The sequence below is a fragment of the Eurypyga helias genome, unplaced genomic scaffold (assembly GCF_000690775.1).
Source record: "Eurypyga helias isolate BGI_N326 unplaced genomic scaffold, ASM69077v1 scaffold3562, whole genome shotgun sequence".
Taxonomy (NCBI): domain Eukaryota; kingdom Metazoa; phylum Chordata; class Aves; order Eurypygiformes; family Eurypygidae; genus Eurypyga; species Eurypyga helias.
In genome coordinates, this window is record NW_010233993.1 from 62627 (window position 1) to 82503 (window position 19877).

Here is a 19877-nt window from a genome sequence, read left to right on the forward strand (position 1 = left end):
CTCCATTCTGTCTTTCCTAAGAATTCTTTAACTTCCCCCCCAAACTTTAACCCGCTCTTTTCAACACCACCATAATTGTTTCTCACATGATAGTCCTGTTAGCAGCCTCTCCTTACTCGTAACATTAAGTATTTGCTACTGGCTTGAGGTAAACAAATCTTCACTAATTTTATAGCAAAAATTACTAATTTTATGGTGCTCTTAGCTGCTATTACAAAGCTGTATAAAAGTAGCAGTGTTCTGATAGCTATTCTGTCCTCCCTCATACATCACAAGCTTTATCTATACTGCACTAGCTGAAATGATGAAGTAGCAAGAAACTAGCCAGTCTTATTTGGCAGTAGACAGGAAAGAGATCAAGAGATGCATTTTGGCATTCAGTCCAGATATGCAATAAGAGGAGAATCGCATCTTCCAACAGCCAGGGGACGGAGTGGTAGGAAATCCATTTTCACCCCTGCTCATTATTAATTGGTAATGGGGCCACATAGCATTAATTCAGTTTAACAGGAAAATCGCCTCTACAAATTCTATTCATGCACACATGGGTTCAGTCAGAATGAGGAGTCTCAGTACAGCTGCAAGCCTTTTAGCTTTTGTTCAGGAAATATACAAAATTGATCTTTTTTTTGTAAACTTCAAATATTGCTTTGGTTTGGTTTGAAGTGGAATGCAAGATGCCATCATTTTGTTCTTGTGACCCTCCATATTTGCTGGCAGGTCTAATTACAGAATCATCTCTATTACCACAGTATAGGTGAGATCTAAGTTGTTTGAGCTGAAATCCCCTTAAAACTGACATAATCAAACTGAGATGACACTACAAATACTGTGTCTTCAAATCTCTAGAACCTGGGTTAGTTAACTAGTTTTTCCCTCAGACATATAAGCTCTATAGTGTAGACAGAGGTGGTATTCTATTAAGTGAAGTACTTTTTCTAGGAGTAGGTATGAAAGAAGGAAAGAAAAAGAGTGAAGAACTCTGAACTGAAGATGCTTTTCATAGTCCTTTGTACTGTAACTTTTGACATGTAATGATGCTGAAATATATACTGAAAAACCTATCATTAGTACATACTTTCTACACATATAAACAAACATACCTCTTTGTTTACAGATTGATCTATTTTATCTTGTGCTCCTTCAGGTAAAGGTAATTCTGACAAAGACTTAAGACTTCCATGGTTAACGTGTTTTTTCAATTCCTTTATAAGGTTCTCTTTCTCAGCCAGCTGTTTTCTTAGTTCTTCTATATGAGTTTCCTTATCCTAATAAACATAGCAAAAATTTCCACAGATTGCAGGATTGGCAAAAGAAATTAACATATACATGAGTATCATTCCAATTACTTGGTAGCATCAGTTTTAGAATTGCAGGTTAAACAATCAGCTATGCAACAAGCAGCCAATGATTTCATGTGTGAGTGTCCACTTGTTAAAGTGAACAAAAGTCATATAAGAGTCTGGAAAATGTAATGCAAAATTTTTTATTTTACTCTATTTCTGTAGAGTTATAAGAAGTTCAACTCCCATTTGTTCATGAAGACCTTGGTGCTATGAAAGAAGCAGCAAATGTGTTAGTTGTTTCAGATTTCCAGTTCCACTTTGCAAAGGATCAAATAGAATTGAGTGCTTATTTGAACTACTAAATATTTTGAAACTTCAGTTACTGTTACAAATTCAGTTTCAAAAACCAAAGGGTTTTTTATTAGCTGCAAATGGTTTCAACATGACAGTGTTTAAGAACAAAAAATAGAGCTAAAAATGCAAAGAGCAATTATGTGTTTTGCAGAATTAATGGATAACAAACAAACAGAATACGACACAGGAACAAGAGCGATTACCTCTCCTGAATCCTTTAGCACAGCCTGTTTCAGTTCTGCTATTTCTTTATCCTTTTGTGTGGTCTTAGAAGCCAAAATCGTGAGCTGTACTTCCAAAGCTTCTACTAATTTATCTCTTTCTTCACGCCACTTTTGAAGATTGCTGTCTTTTTCTACCAGCTGTGCAGCAAGTTTTTCCTAAATGGGTGAAAAATAAGTTAGAATTGAGCACCACTTCCACACACTATCTGAACTGTTCTGATAGTATTAACTAGGTGAAAACAAACTATGTTATGGCCTTAGCAAACTTGAGCGCCTACGCAGATCTTTAAAAGCTCACACAGAACCATCTTCACTAAAAACATGCAAAAGCAAACCATGCTTCATTTAGAAAACCTGTATCCGTATTTATACTCTTTGTAATGAGAATTTTTGGTAAGAATCACCACTCCTGTGTGCTCACTTTGTGATTATATTACTAATAAGTCTGAGGCAAGCAAAGTCACAGATAAAGTGAAAGTAGTCCTGAGCTCCTAACATCATCCTGTACTGACTGCATGTATAGAAGTCCCTGCTATCCAATTCAGATGCAAATACAGGTTTAGATTTTATGGATTCATATAGCAATTTCACATGTTTAAGAAATTACAACCTTGACGCAGTCCAGTGAACAGGTGGTATATCCACCTTGCTATTAATTATCAGTTACTCTCTATTTTGAAAGCGATGTGGGAACAAAACCAGTAGCATCTTAACCAAGTATTTTTACTCTATATCTGTAAAAAAGCTTTTTTCTTTTTGGTCAACTTCTGCTCCCTTTTTCTCTTCCTTCTAAAGCTTCATAAGCTTTTTTTTGCTTTAGAAAAGGCAAGCAACAAATCTTGTTTTTTAATGTAGGTTTTCTTAGCCTCATTAAGTAGCAATTCATTTAAGTGTAGGTTACTTATGATGTTTTACACATAAGATGAATTTTGAAGAAGGTGAGGTGGTGGTGGTAAGATAGAAAGGAACAGACATGCTAACTTCCATTATGTACTAAGCCTTTTCATTTTGTGACCCTCCTACTCTTCCCTTTTCATACTGAGATGATCTCATCTAGGCTGTGCCATGTGATAAAGTGAGGGGACTTTGTCGAAGGCCAGCTACCCTCAAGTGCCCACACTTAGCATGAGATTTGCTCTGTACTAACGACTCACAGTAGAGGACCCTGCTGAGACCTCCAGACACTTACAATTTCTGCTTGTTGGTCTACGTAACGTTCACTCTCCTCTGCAAATTTTCTCATTTCTCTGTTGCAATGGCTCTCAGCTTCTTTTACTTTACTTAGGAGTTCCATTTTCTCCTCCAGCCACTTCCTTCTATCCGTTTGATATTTTGCCTCATTTTCCTATTTTAATGAAACCAGAAATAAAATCATAGGTAGAGATTAAGAAAAAAGTCTTAAAATCCAGATTACCATTAAATGGATTAGCTTCAAAGAGATAACAGAAATACTAGCACAATTTTACTGCAGCATATTGCTGACTGCAAGTATTACATTCTCATTTGTTCTTCTCTATTGAAAAAAATTAACAATTTTCAACACTTCTTATTCAAACAAGCACATCTTCATGGAATGGAATTTTTTTTTCCCCTCTAAAATTGCTCTAAGTCACAAATTCTATAAAAGTTACACCAGAATTAATGTTAAAGAGACCCTTTTAATTTACAAATTCCTAATCTCTTATGCTGCCTTACAGGACATATTAGAAAGCTTCTACTTCAAGACAGAAAGGCAAAGAATGCAGTACAGTTTGAAAGGTAGCCAAATAGAGAGCGTACCTAAGAACATCACCTCGGTCCACAGCAACTTTGACTCCTTTTCTATCACAATCAACCCTCTTGTCAGATATTCTCCCACATAAGACAGAAGGCATCCAAAAAGCTATTGGATAAAGAGTCTACTTTCTAATCAAAGGAGATTTTGAGGTAAATCCTCAGCATAGCAATTACAGGTCATATAGTGAGCACAAGATCTTGAAAGAGTTTTAGTTGCCCAAGCAACTAACATGAAAGAGGTTCCAAAGGGATATCAGCAGTTGGATCGGTTAAGATAACTAAGAGAAGCCCAGCTATAGAATTACTGTCCATGGTAGCACGATGAATTGAAGGGTGCACTCCCTTATGGGGCATCAGTGATACCGTATACTATAAGATGCTACACCCAGACTTTGCTGCACTGGTGCACTGCAGCTTTTAAAGGAGGTTTCCTTTACCAGTTTAACAGCTTGCCTAGCTCTTCAAGAGAGTGACAAAAAATTTAGACCCTAAATGAAAATTACAGCCTTAAAACTAAGTATGAATTACATCAGCATATTTACCTTCAGTTCTTTTTGCAGCTTTATTAATTCCTCATTTTGATTTATGCATTCCTCCTCACTTCTGCTCATCTTTTTCCGGCAGTTGCTATTGCTCTGGTTATTCAGCGCTTTGTATTTCTGCTTCCATTCTTCCAGTTCTAACCAATATACAAAATGAGGTTAAACTATGTATAGTTTCAAATATGTCTGACCACATTCACATCCTTCTGCTAAAGCTACTTGGATTTATCAGCTATCACCACAAAGGGAAGTCCTTAATTGTTGGATGTTTATGTACTGCTTAAAATTAATGCCTAAATAACAGTCAAAAAACCCCAGAAGTTTAAAGCAGTTATCACAATAAAGCCAGAACAATTTTGTCTCCCTGCTCCCTTTCCATAAAAAATTACCCAAAAGTAATCTGTTTGTGTCTTCTAAATTGGCTTCAAGCACTTGATCTTGTTCAATCTGAGTCTGTTCTTGTTCTTCTAACGTCATCCGCATGTTTTCAATTATTTTTTCCTTTGCACACAGATCTGAAAATTTGAAAATAAATTTACAGATGAGCCCCCTTCCAGTTTCCACCAAAGTACCTTCATTACGAGTCATTTTACCCACCCTCTGAGTTCAAAAGCTTTATTAAAAAGAAATAGAACATCCCTACTGAACTATCAAAATCTAAAATTCTTAAGTGACTCTCGTCACCTTGATTTAGGCAAGTGTTTCAGTGCTAACATCAGTCACATTACGTCTTGTGTTATACTAGAAGCTAACCATTATTGAAGAGCTACATGTTTATCAAACCTGCAGAAAGTGTTCTTGTGCTATTTCACATTTCAGTGTTTGATTTTGTTAAAATGGCCAGCTCAAATAAAATCAACATTTAGTAAGTTAACACTGATAGAGCAAATACACACTTTCTCTGGGGCTTAGGTTTCTTCTTCTATGACTGTTTCATTGCTTTCAAATAACTATACCTCCAAATAATAATTCAATAAAAATTAGTTCCTGACTAACATTTTAACATCCAGGTGAGTTTCTCAGTATTTTAATATACAAATATACAAGATTCCAAATTTGCTAACACAACAACTCTTTATGTTGTCATTCCACACCAAAAAAATTTCTGACCTTTACGCGTTTTCTCATATTGTTTGGAGATTTCTTCCAGCTTCTCATTATTCAACTGCTCCTAAATATCACATTGAAAACAAATTAAAGAAAACGTGTTGAAACAAATATGCATGCTACAAATGAGTGGCTTTTTATTCATTACTTATCAAAGCTCAGAATTAAGTATTTAAGACACAGTCCCGAACAAATAAGTTTTTCATGTAGTGTAAAGGAGCATTCAAGCTGATTAAAAAAAAATGTTTAGAGAAAGATGTTACTACTAACATACCTAAGCACCACTAAACCAGAACTAGTGTTCTGCAGATATTAAATATATATTTACCAGGCAGAATACTCTATTTAAAACAATTTGACAATGTCCTGAAAGCACAAGTTCTTGAAACACCTTTCTTTCAGCCATTGAAACTCATTTCAAATAGCTACTTTTATTTTTACATCAGTTTCTGTAAGCTTTCTCCTGTTGCATTGAAAACTTGCCTCATATGTGGATTGGTTAAAAAAGTTAAGAGCAAGTAAAATTAGTGGACAAAAATCTGGACATGAACTGGCCATGTGCGGTGGCAGCCCAGAAAGCTAACCCTATCCTGGGCTGTATCAGGAGAAGTGTGGCCAGCAGGTCAAGGGAGGGGATTGTCCCCCTGTACTCTGCTCTGGTGAGACCCCACCTGGAGTGCTGCATCCAGTTCTGGAGCCCTCAACACCCGAAGGATACAGACCAGTTGCAGCAAGTCCAGAGGAGGCCACAAAGATGCTCAGAGGGCTGGAGCACCTCTGCTATGTGGGCAGGCTGAGAGAATTGGGCTTGTTCAACCTGGAGAAGAGAAGGCTCGAGGGAGACCTTATTGCAGCCTTCCAGTATCTGAAGGGGGCGTACAGGGAAGCGGGGGGGGACTTTTTACAAGGGCCTGTAGTGACAGGACAAGGGGGAACAGGTTTAAATTGAAAGTGGGGAGGGTTAGATTGGGTATCAGGAAGAAGTTTTTCACAGAGAGGGTGGTGAAGCACTGGAACAGGTTGCCCAGGGAAGCTGTGGATGCCCCAGCCCTGGAAGTGTTCAAGGCCAGGCTGGATGGGGTTTTGAGCAACCTGGTCTAGTGGAAGGGGTCCCTGCCCATGGCAGGGGGGTTGGAACTAGATGATCTTTTAAATAAGGTCCCTTCCAGCCCAAACCCTTCTATGATTCTATGATTAAAAAGAGCAAAAAAAGACCTTTTTAAGTTGCAGGATTGTGCGCTGTTTGATTCTTAATTCTTTATTAAGCTGTTCTTTAATTTTCTGAAGTTCATTAACTGTGTTCCTCAAGGATTTCTCCTCAGATCGCATTGTACACACCTGTAACGATGTGCAAAGACAGCAAACAATGCTAACATTTAGCTATAAGCCTTTTAAAATCTCGGTAACTTATCTAAAACACCAAATACTTGAGTCATTTTTTTGCAAGCATCTTAGCTAAATTTCAGGAGCTAGAAGGGCATTATACTCTATATCCTTCCAAGGGAAGTATTATTACCATACGGTAGAGTATTACAGCTGGGGACAGGGGCACAAATGGCACACGGAAGAAACACAATAAACCCCCAAAACACACCAGGAAATTGCCTAATCAAATGAAAAATTCAGTTGTTCTTGGAGGGGGGGAAGGGAGGGGGAGAGAAAGTTTTCTGACATGTGATCCCATCCACTCCTACCTACTTCTCAAACAGAGGATAAAAATTGTGTAGAAAAAAGTTCTCAAATGTTAGGTTGCTGTGGAAGACTAATACCTTTAAGGCTTAACTTTCAAGCCTAAACACTTGCAATAGTCTTTTGGACTTTAATTTCTTACAATATCCCCTGAGTTTCTAAGAAATCTTACTGCTTTATAACAACAAAAATAACATTAGTAGAAGTTACTCCTTTTTCTCTCCATTTCTTTTCAATTTCTATTTAGTTAATAGAAAGCACAGCTCAATTTTTGAAAAGTATCTAGCAGTTAGTGCTTTCCTTTTCTGATTAACCCATCTTTTCCTCCCAGAGATAGCATTTTCCACAAGTCTGAGGCTTTGAAGTTAGCACAAATAGCAACGTAAGGCTACTGTTGTTATAAAGAGTATAAAGTCCTCCATAACCAGATTAGCCATACTTTTCAAACTTTTTTCAAGTGTATTAATAAAATTCCCTTTGCCCTCTTCAATATCTGTACTAATCTGAGTTTTGACATCCGGTCTTATCTTTAGCTTACAGCTTTAATGGCAATGTAACTTCATTGTTACTCTGAACATGTCACTCAAAATAGCCTTATTATGAATCACTTAACATTCGTAGCTTGAGATTTGGTAAAGAGGTTTTAATAACAAGCATAAACTTGCAGAAGAAACATTTGGTTTATGGGTACCAACCTCATTTTGTACTTGCTGAATTTGTTTCTTCGCATCAGAAAATTTCTCTTTCAGATCTGTATATTCTTCCTCTTTCCTCTGTAAATCTTTCTTCAAAACCCTTACAAGGGCAGACCTCTCAGAAAGATCTTTACGTAGCCTTGTGTTAGAAGTTAAGAGACAAAGAACATTAGTGTTTCACATCTCTAAGCATCAGCTCTTTACATGTTAACTCAAGCTCTTTGACTGCTGGTTTTATTCATTAATAGAATCTCAGATCCAGCAGATCAATGACAAGGATCTATAATTTACTTTTGGATTTCTGCTTCTTATTATGATACTGAAGTAACAAACTGCTCAGATGCACTTCTGAACACCGCAATTTTTAATTTTCTTTTTTTTAAGCACAGTAGAGCAATTATTTTATTATTAGGTGTCCTTACAACCTAACAAGAGGAACAAGGTTAATATCAAATAAGTTTAAACTTATTATCTACATCCCAGACCTTATAAGGATCAAAATAAGTAAAAACCAAAAGAAAATAGGAAAACCAAAAATGTTGCAGCAAACATTGATATTACAAGTCCTACAAAGTAGTTAAGAAGTTGGATGGGTTTATTTTAAAAGGGTCATATTTATTAAAAAGGAAGTGTACAATAAAACATCTTGGATTTTTACTTTTAAACTAACTTAAGGTTTTTTACCAGTCTAATTGACAGCCCAAAACAAGGCATCACAAAAAGAAAACCTTTTAAAGCTTTAGAAGCACAGAGTCAGGGATCCCCAGACCTCCATGCTACATTGTACTTTAGAGTATATGCAGGTACCTACCAATATGGCACTAAATTAACCCTAGTCAGGAAATGTAGGAATAGGTTTAAGATGCTGTGTAATCCATTATAGCAATTTCCTTACCATAAATAGTAAATACAATCTCTCAGATACATCTCCTATTTCTTAAAGATCTGAAAAGTAGAGGGGGCAGGGGAAGGATCTACCCTTCGACATCCATTATTCCTTCAAGTTCTTATAGTAGACTCTGTCCACCTAGAACAGCTATTAACAAAACCAGCTGTTTACTCCTTGGGCTTTTTTTCTCTATCTTAATTTCCTTTTTACCACTCAGTCCTTTCCAAAGAAAACATTGCCTGCTTTTATACAAGACCTACCATTAAACTTTGTCACTTCTCCCAGAAAGAGCACGTAACATAAAACTACTAGAAATCCTCAAATAATTATTCATTTCCTTGCATGCTCCTCTTTCCCCCCTACAATAGTTCCACATAATTTAGTTCTATACTTTTGAAAGAATATACGGACAGGTGAGGAAAACCTAGCCAGCAAAATACGCAAATATAAAATTCAAGTAGGCTAAAGCTTCTTAAAGCAGCAGTTTGGTTAATCAAGTTGATAAACATGCAAACGTGTTACATCAAAATAAACTGATGGTCACAGAAGGCAGTTTTAGGTTGAGTCTACTCTCAAATGGCTATGAGTTTTCCCATTATATACTTACAATTCTATAGACTGTATTTGCTCATGCTCATTTTTCTCCTTTTCTTGAAGAGTGTGTTTCATATTCTCCAAGCTGTTAATCAACTGCACAACTTTCTCCTTCAGATTTGCCTCTTGATCATTTAATTCTTTCATTTTTTTGTCTGAAGTGGCACATTTCGCTTGCAGAGCTACTGCATTACTTTCCAGATTTAAAATAATAGACTCTTTTTCTTTAAGTACTTCTTCCAACTTTGTTATGCTGTCATCTTTAGCTTTAAAAGTCTCCATGAGGCATTCAAGCTCCCTTATTTTTCCCTTATAGCTGGCAACTTCCTCCTCAAACTGTGCAATTACTCTGTGATCTTCTGCAGCCTGCTTTTCAAAATCCTGGGTTTTCTTATCAATTTGCTCTTGTAACCGATTTATAAGATCCTTTTCCTTTACGGACTGATGATCTTGATTTGAAATCTCATTTAATTTCACTTTTAGTTGATTATTATAATTCTCAGCATCATCAATTCCTTTCTTTAAGTCTTCAACTTGTTTAAGTAGTTCTTGAATCTGCTGACTTTTTTGTAAAGAAACCTTAATAATAATTTTACATTCTTCCCAAATGCTTTCAACACTGCACTGAAAGGAACTGTCCCATGGCAGATCTGCCATACAAGTAGTTTGGGACTGCAGGCATACAGGGCTCATTTGAGCTCTCTCTGGTTCCTGTTTTTGAGAGTCTAAGGAACCCTTTAGATTAACTAAATCAACATCCATAGCATAAGATTCTAAGTGACATTTATACAATTCATCTACTTTGGACTGCATTGTTTTGATTTGTGACACTTTATCAATTATATTTTGTTTGGCACTTTCTACTTCATTATTTAGCTGAATAACCTTTTCTTCTTGTTCCCTATTTATAGTTTTTTGTTTGTCCAATTCAGAAACAATCTCTTGATAGTCAGCTTGACACTGCTGAAGTTCTTCATTTAAGCCAGAAGCCCTTTCTTCAGATGCAGAGAGCTTGAGATACAATGTTGTTATCTGCCCACTGAACTCCTCTTTTTCGTTTTTTTCTCTTCTGCATTGTTCTTCAAGTGCAGCTAGCTGACCTTCCAAGATTTTGGTTCTCTCCTTCAGTGCTAGTATTTCTGCATAGTTTGAGGTATTTGTTTTTACATATTCAGTTCTCTGTAGCTCTAACGAGTCATCTTCCCCACTCTCCATATCTCCTAAAAAAGAAAAAGAAAAACCAAAACCATGCAGTACAAGTTGATTAAAAGCAGTAGGATGGGTGGCTAACAATACCAAATAGCAATTACTATATGGAAAATGGTAACCATCAGAAGTCTTGAAGTCATTGAAGGTCTCTGAACAGTTTAACATGCAATAGGTGCCTCTTAGGCTTCTAGATATAGTTTGCAGCAAGAGGCATTCGGGAGCCTTAAAGAACAGTTTTCCAATAGCTCTATTCCAGTCTTCAACCCTGCACCACCAATAGAAAAATCTAGCTAGTTTTACTAATACATATAATATATATTAGTGCTAGGTAACATTTACAATTATACCCAATTTCCACCTTCAATGGTTCAACAATCCCCTTAGCACAGCCAGAAATCACCCACTCTACATTTAGGAGAGTGCTGGTAACATACACCTTTATGAGGAATTTATTTCATACTCAATAGCCACTTAACTTTAAAAGCTAAAAATCCAGCACAGTTTTTCGCTTAGTGTTTGGGACCTTCCTTTTTTTTTCCCTATTAGTTACCAAACTAAGTATAAAGTTAACTATTTATGCCCACACCTAATGCGTGGCATGTAAAGATCTTCCAGAAGGATGTAAAACATTCCATCGTAACTCCAAATTTTCATGTACTTTATCAGCTCAAGGCTTTTTCCCCTAAGTAACAAGCCATTCTACCTAAAATCACATGCATTTCACCACCTTCAGAATTGACTCCATCTGGATTTCACACAAGTCATTTAGAATCCAGCTGTGTCCATTTAGTAACATGCATGCCCTGTTTTAGTATCAAAATCATGCTTAAATGTCTCTAAGGGCAGGTCATCCCAGCTACGTACTCCAGGGAGACACTGTGGATTCTTGCAAGTACTGCAAATACCGTAAGGTGGCGTTTGGCAGTCATCTCACTTGGAGAACATGGAAACATCCTCTGAACAGATCCAACAAGTTTTATAGAGTCACTACCTTTGCATCAGTAACCAAAAGTCATACTGAAGCATTAGCAATGGTGTTTCTACTCAGGTTTTGTTTTTTGATTATTTCTGAAGTGCTTAAATGCCACAGGATACAGAAAAGCAGGAGGAAAAAAAGTATCTTTTTTCTGTTCTAATTAGACCTATCAAGTGTTCCTGCTAGGTCAGACCCAACACCAGTTTTACTTTGGCTTGTAAAGCCATAGTTCTAAATAATACAAGATTAAAAATTTTGAACTGGGAGATGGCTTTCTCTGAAAGCCCAGTTTGTGTAGTCCAAGTAAACATATCAGACAAAATACTACATATTCCTTACACTGGACATAAAATTTACATACTTCACTAAACAGGAGAGGCGCTGAGGTGTCTCAAGACATGTTTTGTAATCTGAGGTAGCAAGATAAAAAAGAAGTAGCTGAGCTTAGCCCAACACCTACCATAAGAAGAGCATAATCACTCGCAAAAGGATTTAGATGCTTTGTACTGACAACCACAATAGTGCAGCAATGCAGGATAACTATTAGTGCAAGAGGATACATGAAATTCAGTCCAGAAGACTTTTTTTTCCTGTAGGAAGTACTAAGAAATAGCCTCACCTGAAAACATGGGAGGAGAGTCCTGGAGAACACAAAAACCTGAACTTCAAGACAAGATAACCCACCTTCTCCAAAAATAAATTTTGGTCATAGGCCACTAGCATATGTAAATTCTACAAGAAAGCCACCACAGCATAGCTGTGCTCATTTTTCTCCTGTGCCAAGTACATTTAACAAGAACAATTAAATGTAAGTATATATGTTAATAAATTTCATCATTATGGAGCATCTAACAACTCAGTATTTACATCAGATACCTTTATGTTTCTTTGGTAGGTATTGAGAATATATTTAACATGACTGGATAGCCTGTTCTTCCCAACAGAAAACTCCTGGTGCTAACATTAATTGGTACTGTTTTCCACTTAAATTTCTTATTTGAGAAGAGCTATCACTTTTATATTTTTTGATTGTTTAAATGAGCTTCAGCCATGAGATTGTTAACAAACTTACTACTGATATATTAAGGAGCTTACACCAGTTGCATTTCCCACTTCCTTCCTGTAACATTTATATAGATGGCACCATCAAATGACCACACTAGGATGCAATATTCATCCCAAAGATGGGAGAGAAATCAGATGTGCCTGATACAGAGACAGAAGCTTCTCTTAAGACAGACTTCAAATGGCACATATTTGACCAAAGTTGCACACCCATCAGAAGTGTTCTACTGGATCACACACACACCATTGCTTGATCTAGCCTAATATTTTGCTACTGCTGGTAGGCTCAGCCACTTCCTACACCTCTCCTGATATAGAACAATTGGGAATGCTGGCTGAACATGAGACAATACATCCCTACTTAACCCTTTCAATATCTATGAATGAATCTGTTGGCTGTTAATGTGTGGAACTACTCCTGGAATCTGAGAACTATCCGCTTCTCCCACCTTCTAGGGCAGCAATTATTAGAAGTTCAGTACTGCGTGGTGCGCTTTGTTCTATAAAGTTAAACTGATCTTCTACTAGAAGTAGTATTCGCTTGTTCTTTCACTGCAGAATGTGGTAACTGACAGTCCAGCATTTGGCTTATTCACCATTTGTATCCTCAGTCTTCTGTGATCACATGAATTTGACAAGTGTTCTTATAACATGTTTTATCCCTCTTTATGGAGATACCTATTTTCTGCTTCCCATTTTTTAACCATTTCTCTTTTTTTCTAATCCATCCTCACCCAGACAATGCCTGGAAGATTGTCTTACTTGCACCTATCCTGCAGGAAGGAAGCAAGAAAATAGGGGACACCAAGGGAAGGCTTTAGTTCTCCTTTAGCATATGCCTCCTATAGTTCTATGAGAAACTGAAGGCCGGCTGTGTCCTGAAGTCAAGCTAGATGCAGGCAGATCTTACAAAGATCATTTTGCACAAGTCAGTCCCATATAGCTAAATCTCATTGGTTAAGACTTCAATGAAATGGATAACATCAGTAGTTGTGTCCCTTTTAATTTTCATCTTTATCCTTGAAGGTCTTTGACTGCAGCTAGTTTATTCACCTCACTCTAAATTTAAAAGACTGGTAAGCAAAGAGATAAAGCAAGGAAAGCAAAAAGATGGCAGTGAAAATGTGAGAGCTGCACAAAATGCCATCTGTGGACTTAAAATTCCTTCAGGTGGAAAGTTTTTCTCTTTTGCCAGCACTGTCACCTTGACCAGAGCTGGTGTGTTCACAGCATGCATACAGAATGAAACATCAAGTTTCACAGCACACACTGTATGACTGAACACCTTTGATGCTTGCTTAGACAATTTTAAAAAAAACTTGAGTATGAGATGCTACTTCCCCAGAAGTCCAGCAACAGCAAGTTTAGTACAAAAACAACGGTCAAGAAATTGCTTAAAGACCTAAAGTTGAGTCTGCAAACACATTAACAGATGATAAAAAGCAGCAGAAAGGAAGGACTGTAAAAAACCCAACTTTTAATTATTAGGAATTAACAGTATAGGAGCTTCTGCAAGACAGATCATATTTACATAACCGTTACAACCATTTACAGTTTAATGTAATGTTTACACTTCACAACTTCTTGCTTCTGTTCTGGAATAGTAACCAAGATTTTTTGAAAGACCCCTGTTGAGTGATGGTAGAAATTGTACCTTTCTTTGCAGGTGGCTCTTTTTCCACAGGAGGCTTATTTTCAAAGCAACGTTTTCGTCCCACTTCCAATACAGCTTCCTCACCATCCGTCAATGGTCTGCTTTCAATCACTTTGTTAGAGTTGTTTTCTGCCAAGTTTCTTTTAATGGTAGTTAAAGTGCTGTCCTGTGTTAAAATAAGAGCAATTACTTTCAAGTTTCACAAAGTGAGCACTTAAACATCTTAGTGTTTCATATTTCAATATTTTTACAAAACTATCTGGGAGTATAGGGGATGTCGGAACAAGTCAGTTACTAATCAGTTACTTGAATCAAAAGCAGGTACACCTTCGGATACTAATAAGCACAATGCTTTGCACTGTACAAAAAACAGAGCAAGAGACCAGGAAACTATAAAATACAAAACTTCCATGTAAAAGCAGTTTGTTTACCACCTGAAAACAATTTTAAGTGCCAAGAGCTGAGGAAATTCTCGATTTTTCCAAAAGGCAAGTGCTCAGCTCTTCAATTTCATCACTTTCTTTGCACAATTGGCATAGTCAGGTGTTTTCATTGCCTTCAGCAAAGCCACAGATCATTTTAATCATGGCAGACCTCATGCAATTTGCAAGCCCCATCAGTTCTGTCATACATACTTTAGACTACATATTTGACTAAGAATAAAGTTCCTTTACTTGCAGGATGACACAATTAGCAAGGCCTGCTGGTTGCCAAGGACAAATTACTCATCCTTAAGTACTTAAACTCCCCTCCCTCCACCCCAAAGAAAAAAAACCCACAAAAAACACCCCACCCACCCCACAAAAAACAAACCCCAACAGTCTGTAGAACAGACTTGAGGTTTGTGGTCATGTTTTAAGTTTCATGCCGCACAGCCTCATAGAAACACTGGACAGAGCCAAAGCCTTGCTCTCGGAAAGAGTAGTAATATGAAGCAGTCACCACAACTCATCACTCTTGGAGTGTTCATACTATTGAAAAGCTAACTTGCTGTAGAGCAGAGATATGGTAAAAGCCTTAAGTTTATAGTGGGAGAGAGAAATGGATCAGAGTGCTGAATAAGTTTCATTTTAAATGTTCTCCAGTAACCTATAGTAGTTATGAGATCAGGCTCAAAAACACATAACTGCCTGTTGCGATTTTTTTCTAACCTGTATACATTTGGCCAAGCTAGTTGTTTTGGCATTCAGCAGTAAATTAATTAGTTGCAAGTTTTATTAATCACATCAAAAACAAAGATACCCTGGCCATCCACTTTTAGTTCAAACTCTGCTCAGTATGTTCATATTATTGTTCTTCCTTTGAAAGTGTGTGCATGGTAGTGGTGGGTGGAATGCACTGTTTTGGGGTTTTTTTTGGCCAGTTTACACTGTTCTCCTCACATTAACTTCTAACTTAAATGTGATTTTTTGCTGCAGCAAAACCTCCTTTCCTTCCTCTTCCATTCAGGCAAAAATAGACCATGACATAGTCCCTCTATTTCCACTGCTTAAGTCCTCAGAGTTTAAGGATTTTTGTGGGTTTTTTGGTTTAGGTTTTTTTTCCTCTTTTGAGTGTCCCCTTCAGAGTCTCATACACAGTTCTCCAATAACTCCATATCCCTACCTCCAAAAGTCCCATTTTTCACACATCCTCACACACATTTTGCTGTAACTTTAGTTTCAGTGACAGTTTTACTTGCTACCATTTCAAGCAAGTAGCAATTGCTTACAGAAAATTTCAGTTTTCTGAGGAAAGTCTGTTACAAGCATAGATTTAAAATATTTGTATAAGGAAAATTGAGATGCCCAAGACTTACATAGTCTTTTATGGTTTCTTCTAAACAAGATACCAATTCCTGAAGTCTCATAATAGCATCATCTTTTTGCTCCACCATGTTCATTAATTCTTGAATCCTTTTATTCTGTGTATTCATTTTCTTGGACAAGAAAGAATAGTTGTTCAGCGAGTGTTAAATTGTTGAACTATACCATGCATTTCGAAACAAAATCAGACAGGCAAAGCTTGATACAAAAAAAAAGCTAGAAGCATATAATAATAGCTTTTTAAGCTACTATAATTTTGTATTAAAGAAAATTTTGCACATTTTTTTCCTTGGAAAAGTTACCTCAGTTGCTTCTTTAAGCTGCTCACTAGACTCATCTAATTTCATCATCTGCATTTCAAAGTCTGTAACAGGAAAAGAAACCTGCATCAAATAAACAGCCATTACACAGTTTAGTCTCTATTACGTTTTTCCAGATCTGCTGGTACATCAGTAGCTTTTGACTTATTTTTTTGATTTATTTTCATGTTGACTTCTATTTATAGGATACATTTCAAAAGTTGTTTAGGCTTTTTGAATAGGAGAATTTGGCCTTGCAACCCATGTAAGACAGATCGTGCCAAGAGACTTCTACACAAATAATAACATGAGGTATTACTACTTATTCCTCTATGAACATTACACAGGATACTTGAAAACACTGCATTAGCAAAATGTAAATAAGCATGGAGATTACAATATAACAATTAAATCAAGAATTAATAATGCTGACATTTTACCTCACAACTGTGAAGCCTGAAATTGAGAGTTTTAAGTTTTCTCTAATAACCAGGGCTTGTGGAATTGTTCACCCTGAACATATGCAAAAGAATTGTTTACCACTTCTTACGTATGATTTGGTTCCAAAATCCTGCTTAACTGAAGTATTTTTTCCTTTACAGTCAGTCTGTAAAGACATCTCACAGATGCCTCTGTGAGAGGCATCTTTTTTCTGCCTCTCACATCACACACCCAGCTCACCTTTGGTTTTCTGTGTCAGCTTTTCTTCAGCTTGGAGTAGTTCATTGGTTTTCTTTGTCAGGTCTTCTTTGGTCTTAGTTAGTTCAATGGTAACCTTCCCCAGTTCTTTTTCAAGCCAACTTACAACTTCCTGTGGATCCCCCAGGGACACAATGTATTGGTATGCTTCTTCTGCCTGCTTTTTGATATCAGTGACATCATTCTGCAAAGAATCAATAATGCCCTCAAGACCAATGTGCATGCCTGGCCCTAGGCCATATTCTTCATCCTGAAAGATAATTTATATTCATTTAGAAATGGCACATAATTACACAACAGTCATTATTCCTACAGAAAATTCAGAAGGCCATTACAAACTCAAACGTAAGTAAAGTTAAATCTGGTTTCAAAAGACATCCTGTGGGTTCATGAGCAATTTGCAAAAGCATCCATCCCCTCCAAAATTTGATATAAAATCTAGGGGTTTTTTTTTACCCGATGAGAACACTGAATAAACAAGTGAACAGTTTAGAAGGAATTAATCTGAAGTTTTCCTGTATCAGTGAAAGTTTGTGAGGTGAAAGAAGTTTGTAGTAAATCAAGTTTAGTTGTATGCAAAGCACTGACTTTATACCTTTTCTCTTTTTTTTTTAAAAGCAAAGGACTCCAAACTCACTCAAGCCATCCTCTAAGAGTCTAGTTACATCTTAAGCATATATACAAGTCTCATTGTTTCAGTTGTAACTACAGTAGCTTTAAGAGTGAAGACATCACTGGGACCATTCCAGTTCAGTCCATATATGGGGCCTAAGAGGTCAACTTCACATACTTTAAACAGGAACTTCATACAATGTAGTTTACACCATAATTGCAGTTTTTCCTCTATTTTCTTTTTATACAGTAATTTTCACTGTGTTGCAGAAATGCAGAAAATGCCAGAAATTCTCAAAAGTATACTGGAGGCTCAGCAACAACTCCTATTATATGTGATAATTATATCTTGCTAAGCATACAGATACATGGCATGCAATTCCTTGAAACCACCCTTCTAATTCCTGAGATATACCATCACCATAACAGGTAGTTAGTAAAAGAGATGTTATTGAGGAGGGGACACAGATAAAATTACCGGAAGTCCAGCTTGTTCACTGCAAGGCCGATCCTTTAATTTCTTTTCTTCATCTACATTTTTAGTAGAACTATTTACAAGTTCCTTGAAGATTTCCAGGCGTCTTTCCGAATTTTCTTCAAGCCGCTCTCGTTCTTGAGAAAGGCATTCTCTATCGTAATAAAAATAAGTCAGCTGAAAGCTAGCCAGTATGAGCTGCTAGGTTATTAGTACAGCTGCCTATAAACAAAGATGATTTTCTTTCCTTTATTTTGGCACAATAGAAAAACATAAAAGTGTTGCTACACTAAAACAGCAGTAAATTTCCCACACACACCTCTGCGAAGAATGAGAGAGAAATCTGTACACACATTATGGATAGTGCTTAACTAAAAGCATTTTTTCCTAAGCTTCTTGAGTCAGAATACATGTTTGGAGTATGACCAAGACTGCAAAAAACAAAGAAGTTTGCAGGTGTCACTGTTTCTATAGACATCCTATCAACAAAGCTCTTCTCTTTGGGAAAGCTCTACAGGAACAAATCCCTGCTCACAGATTCCAGGCACACATCCCTACCCACCACAAAAATCAAAGCCTTTCTTACACAGTATTTTTCCCAAATTCATAGTCCAAACAAACTAGTATATTAAATTAGCAGAAGAGCGTGGTCTTTTGTGGCTAAGAGACAGATTTAAGAAATAAATGAATTTATTTACTTTTTACAAGGTAACTTTAAAACCACTTAAAGCTAGCTTACTTGAAATCTATTTCCCGCTCAGCAAAGTATTGGGCAAATTCTTGTGTCACTTCTTCACGAATTTTTAGTTCCAGCATTAACTTATCCTTCTTTTCAGTAATAAGTTTGTTCTTCAGCTCTTCTATGAGATTCAGCAGCACCTAGAATTACCGTTAGTATTAAGTTTTTCATAGAGAAATAGTTTCCCAGAGTGAGATTCCACCCCTCCCCCTCCATTCCTCAGACACTACAACACCACTTTACTCTTCCAGATGGCAAAACTTCTTCCAGTTCTTTTCTTAGCTTATTCATAAACAGGAAGATTCACGAATAGACTGAAATACCTGTTTTATACATTTCTCTGCTGGTACCACTTAGCACAGAGTAGGCATTTGCAAAGAACATGAAGTTTATTACAAGAATTCTTGAAGTGGGCTTAAACAGGCTTAAGCTCCACAGGACTTGGCTTTTGTTTTCTAGGTGCTCATTTGTGTGGCATTATTAATGAAATCACAACAAAATAGGCTTTAGTCTGCTGTTCCCCCCTCCTTGTCTCCCCTAGAAGTGACAAAATCGCTGTTCCTTGAAGAACAGTTTTCAGACTTTTCCTGGGCACAGAACACAGAAGAACACTTTTCTGTATTGCTAAAAGCCAGCTATTGCTTGCTATGCATTGACCATAGGTTACCAAATGGAAAGAAAGCCAAATTTGCAACTCTTAGTGCCTGTTGTGGGAAAACTATGAAATATGTCTAAATGCAGACTGAGCATTAAATCATGAGTAATCCCACTTTTAGTTCTTGATGCTGGATTGAGGTAGGATAAGGGTAATAAGAAAAAAAAATATAGTGAGAGATGGGGGAAACTGGGAGAATACCACCTTGCTTCAAGACTCCATACTACACTAAACCTTAAAGTAGCCCTGGCACATACCATATATCCTTCTTTGCCAATAACAACTTTTTCTTCTAGGTTCTGCACTGTTTCTTCTCTTGACATATTATGCTCTTCCTCCATCTCATCGTCATCATCTTCAATCACATCTTCTAAGCTCCTGTCCCATAAGATAGTAGCTCTTTTCCTTGGAATTGGCATTTTAGCATCATTAATCAGTGATGCTTCTTTTGCTGATTTATGGCCAAATGACTGATCTTGGGGAAGAATAGATGCATCCATAACTAAAACCTACACAGAAAAATCAAGAACAAA

General features: G+C 36.9%; 1 protein-coding gene across 1 annotated transcript in view; it reads right to left on the reverse strand.

Moving 5' to 3' along the window:
• Positions 1 to 19877, reverse strand: part of KIF20B (kinesin family member 20B) — a 43838-nt gene that overhangs the window by 8485 nt on the left and 15476 nt on the right. The window contains 16 exon segments of the mRNA XM_010161890.1: positions 1104 to 1268; positions 1844 to 2020; positions 3054 to 3209; positions 4183 to 4319; positions 4572 to 4697; positions 5293 to 5350; positions 6505 to 6627; positions 7674 to 7812; positions 9170 to 10376; positions 14061 to 14226; positions 15859 to 15978; positions 16168 to 16226; positions 16885 to 17113; positions 17954 to 18104; positions 18690 to 18829; positions 19602 to 19853. Coding sequence (XP_010160192.1) covers positions 1104 to 1268; positions 1844 to 2020; positions 3054 to 3209; positions 4183 to 4319; positions 4572 to 4697; positions 5293 to 5350; positions 6505 to 6627; positions 7674 to 7812; positions 9170 to 10376; positions 14061 to 14226; positions 15859 to 15978; positions 16168 to 16226; positions 16885 to 17113; positions 17954 to 18104; positions 18690 to 18829; positions 19602 to 19853 — 3405 coding nt within the window.